Source organism: Malaya genurostris, chromosome 3 (genome assembly GCF_030247185.1).
Source record: "Malaya genurostris strain Urasoe2022 chromosome 3, Malgen_1.1, whole genome shotgun sequence".
Lineage (NCBI taxonomy): Eukaryota > Metazoa > Arthropoda > Insecta > Diptera > Culicidae > Malaya > Malaya genurostris.
The window spans coordinates 84,185,953-84,190,075 of record NC_080572.1 but is presented as its reverse complement, the minus strand read 5'-3'; the positions used below and the strand labels follow the sequence as shown (position 1 = coordinate 84,190,075).

Sequence of the window (4,123 nt, the reverse complement as noted above, 5' to 3'; positions counted from 1 at the left end):
AAAGGAAAAGTCGAAACCAAGCGAAATCTTTAAAAACTACCAGTTTCAAGGTAAAATGTTCGTCGACGTTCTATATCACATGATATGAATAGCCAAGTTGCCTGAAATTGCTCAACAAGACAGGTTAAGTCAAACGGCTTAAGCTCGTAAAGACGAATTAATCAAACTGACAGTAAATCCGTCGAAACAAAATGAATGAGACGGAAAGGCTTTAAAATATAACACCTTCCCACTCGAATAATGGTGCGTGGCGACGATATCGTGGTGATTCATGAATTCGTGTATTCATTCATTTATGACCGCGGATAAGGATAAAAGAAAAGTAATACGTCACCATAAGAAATTAATCAACGGCGTATAAACCACGGTTTTCAACACCTGCTTGAAGAACCACCTGCCATACGTACAGATGAAATTAGACAGCTACGATCGGCAGAGCATGTCATCAGAATAACAGCCGGCAAACATTTGAAAATGATTCTTGAATGTGATTCGGAAGGCTCATGGATTCGATCTAATGGAGGCAAAGAGTGGTCATAGTCTGAGCTGTATGGAGACGACTTACGACTAGATACATAATAAACGGGCTTGAGCTAATACGTGAGAAAAGTACTTCACGAATCAGCAGAAAAAGACCACTAAGTGCCAGTAAATTCGATGAACTATATATGCAAAAGCGTTTGAAATTCATTTTTTACGCATAGCTTAGTTTCTCATTCATTCTTAGTAAATACATATTTCGATTAAATCAACACAACTATACGATTTTCCGAAACTGTTTAATAAAAAAGTCCTCTTCAGGAAATAGCAAAAACTGAAAATATTAAGTTTATAAGAACATGTTGTTTGTATAGAAAGTCGACGATGCGAATTAATACGTTCTTTTTGGGTCTTCGGGACTTGCCGCAGGCGCTTCGTTTTCATTTTTATTTGATTTATAGTATTTATTAGGACTGCTAATAGCTAACCTCGAAACCTCCAGACTATCCCGCAAGATGCTCAAGTTAGAAACGAATTACAACCGTCCGCTGTGACACATGTTCACTTATACATTCCCTACATCATTGCTTGGTAAATCGACCCAGGCGTGCGAGCGTGTGTAAATAACATAAGGAATACAATTTTTTTTATCATTATCAATTACGTCAATACTCAAGCCCTGAGCTAAAATTGTAGATGGAAACGCATGGTATTTAGTGTAGATCAAGGAAACATTCGGCTAGAGTCGCCCATAACAGGGTAAAAATCAGAAAGCTTGTATCATGTTTCGTCCTTTATTTGAAATAATTCATTTAGTTTTGGGTAACACAAACCTGTTTGGTGGGGTCGAACTTCTTATTTGTAGGACAATTGTTAAGAGTAGACACCCACTTTCCGCCTAAAATGGAGCATTCGTAGTAAGTTGACTTATTGACAGTATTTTCGAATTTTCCTTCTTTCGAGCATTGATATACGCATGTAGAACCATCAAAAGCTGAGTTCGGTGCGCACTTGAACACAATCGTTTGTGTGAGCACTGCCGGAGTTCCCGCATATCTACAATAGGCATACAACGTCTTGTTGGTACCGTAAGAGCCATATCCGCTGGCTGAAGGGCATTTGATCACCACACAATCTGAAGCGGAAGAATTCCTCTTACATAATCCGGTGACGGGATTGTAAACATAACCAGTAGGACAGTTGTAAAGATCCGAAATGGCATTTGCTTTTTCGCAATAGTGATAGTTTCCGCACTGTTTCGGATCTGAAGAAGTTAGATATTCAATGAGTGATAAAAATGACAATGGCATATATTTATTTACCTGGAAAAAATCCTTCTGCTGTACAGATGAATTTCTCCACTTGGGCATCAGGTTGACATCCTTCAGCAGGAACGGAAGAACATTGGTCTTTATTGCAATAGGGGGTGGCCGGTGTAACAGTGCAGTCCACATCAGCCACATTTTCGGTTCCAAGGCAAACCTGGGCTGCTTTACAAGCAGTACATCCAGCGCCGAAATTATTATTACATGCGAAAGTGAAAACAGGATCCTCCATCAGATCTGCTTGAATAACTCCCGATACATCGGCGGCCACCCGGGAAGCCTGCAGGGCTACCGCCAGTAATATTACTTTTGTAAACATTATCCTTAGCTCCGAAATCGATCCAGACTGAATCGCTTGCCTGTTCGTTGTGCTTTTATACGTAGAAGTGATCTGGTTTTATCTGTGATTTGATGTTTCGGTTATCACCTTGAATAAGAAAAAAAAGTGCAAAAACATAAAAACTGAAATATGGCGTACAAACAACAAGGCAGGTAAATAAAGATCTGGTAACCATAAAATATGGTGGACACTGGCAGATATTGCTACAGCTTCAAGAGAAGAAGAATTTAAAATTGACGGCCACTTCTTTTTGTTGAACCCTAACGTTTTTGTTAATTAGCTTATACAAAATTCTTAAACGACCTGCTTTTTTCGATAAATGATGCTCGAACTCGTTTTGAAATAGGTAATCTTGAAATTAGGAGCTGCCGGACTTACACAAATCATTCCGGGCTTTAGTACGACAGATGAAGCCTGAAGAGCTATTAACTGAGTCTAAGCCCAATGAAAGTTAGATTGGAAATCACTAGATAAGATTGGAATTGACGTAGCGAAAATTAGAAAACTTTTCTCAGAGACAGAATTCGGACCACTTAACCTTCTCCAATCTTCGGAACTGATTAAATGGTTAAACAAATCTCAGATGATGTATTGAGAAGAATGTCGCACATTTATACTGTTAGTTTAATTGTTATAATCGCAAGCAAAAATTCACAAGCCAAAAATTTGCAATTGACATCACTATGAAAAACGGCCGTTGAACCAAGTCAGCCATAAATCATTTTGCTCTAATCTATTTCAATTTGAAGATTATGCTCGTTGATGCCCGAACAAACTGCCCGTTTATCACCATATTCTCTGGTTTCGTATCTCTTACTGCGAAGAGACGAGAGCTTGGAGCACAGTTCTGCTTCGATTGACATGAAAATTTGACAAAACGTTATTGAAACTTCTAAAACCCTACCCGTTCCAAGCAAAATATAATATTTCCTTTGATTTTATAGACAATAAACTTCCAACGCGTTTTCCTCGAAATCACGTTTTCCTCGAAATCACGTTTTAAAAGTACGTGGGCATCGTCATTTAAAACCTACTTCACCAATTATGTTATTTTCAAATTTTTCATATAAACTACCCTACCTAAACGTTTTCTTTTCCAATTTTTGTTACTTTGGGGAAGTGTTACAGCTACAAAATAGCGGTTTTTTTGTGGAAAAACGCAGTTTTGACTTTAATCATCCAAAATTTAAAAAAAATTCGAATAATAACATAGCAGTCTAGAAAAATATGTACTACAACTTTGTTACTTGGATTTTTTTTTTTATTTCTGATAATCTTGAGCTGCGATCCCCCCTAACAAAACCGGACGACTGTGGGCGCCTTTTTAATATTGGGTAAACCTAATCGCGAAGATCTCATGTTATACTTAACATAATTTCTTCTCCATACCAACGGAAATGTGTACAGCAGTTTATGATAAAGTTTCAATAGTATGATATAACCACAAATATCTCATAAAGGAAGTTTTCTACAATGTTTGCTATGATCGGGCATTAAGGTGAAATTCGGTGCCAAACTCAAGCGCGCAAAATAGCAATATTTTCAGACAAAAAAATTATCGATCAGAAACTGATCTCACATGGCACAAAATCAGTTGTGAAAAATTCACTAGCGAAGGCTCTCGTCGATTATATTTAGGGAAAAATTCAAATGCACCGATGAACAAAAACGGAAATTTTTTGAAAATGTTAAAATAATAACAAACATTAATAAAAAAAAACCCTTCTTAATCCACCTAGTGGTGTGATAATGCCTTTCTCTTCTTTCATAACATTCTCATGAAAATATATTTCATACTTTTATTAAATAATTTCGGACACTAATTTTGACACAAATTGATGCAGATTGATTAGAGTAGTTTACAAAAGCATTCTTCAGAGTTTATGTTACACAGTCGGCATCATTTTTCCAACCTAGTGCTTGACATTTGTGTTACCTATTTGTATGAGAAGAGTAAAGCTAATCTAAAAAACGTGAT

The 4,123-nt window shown here is 37.0% G+C and overlaps 1 protein-coding gene across 1 annotated transcript; it reads right to left on the bottom strand.

Moving 5' to 3' along the window:
• Nucleotides 1-1,261: 1,261 nt before the first annotated feature.
• Nucleotides 1,262-2,160, bottom strand: LOC131437585 (uncharacterized). The gene is made up of 2 exons (XM_058607040.1): nucleotides 1,803-2,160; nucleotides 1,262-1,744 (listed from the first exon to the last, which is right to left on the bottom strand). Exons 1-2 carry the CDS (start codon nucleotides 2,122-2,124, stop codon nucleotides 1,293-1,295), a joined length of 774 nt encoding a protein of 257 aa, XP_058463023.1. The 5' UTR covers nucleotides 2,125-2,160; the 3' UTR covers nucleotides 1,262-1,292.
• Nucleotides 2,161-4,123: the final 1,963 nt, after the last annotated feature.

What these genes read in the sequence shown, in the direction of transcription:
- LOC131437585 (XM_058607040.1), bottom strand. Translation starts at nt 2,124, where the DNA reads ATGTTTACAAAAGTAATATTACTGGCGGTAGCCCTGCAGGCTTCCCGG. An exon ending in AGCAGAAGGATTTTTTCCAG is followed by an intron (nt 1,745 to 1,802) that starts GTAAATAAATAT and finishes TAACTTCTTCAG; the next exon opens with ATCCGAAACAGTGCGGAAAC.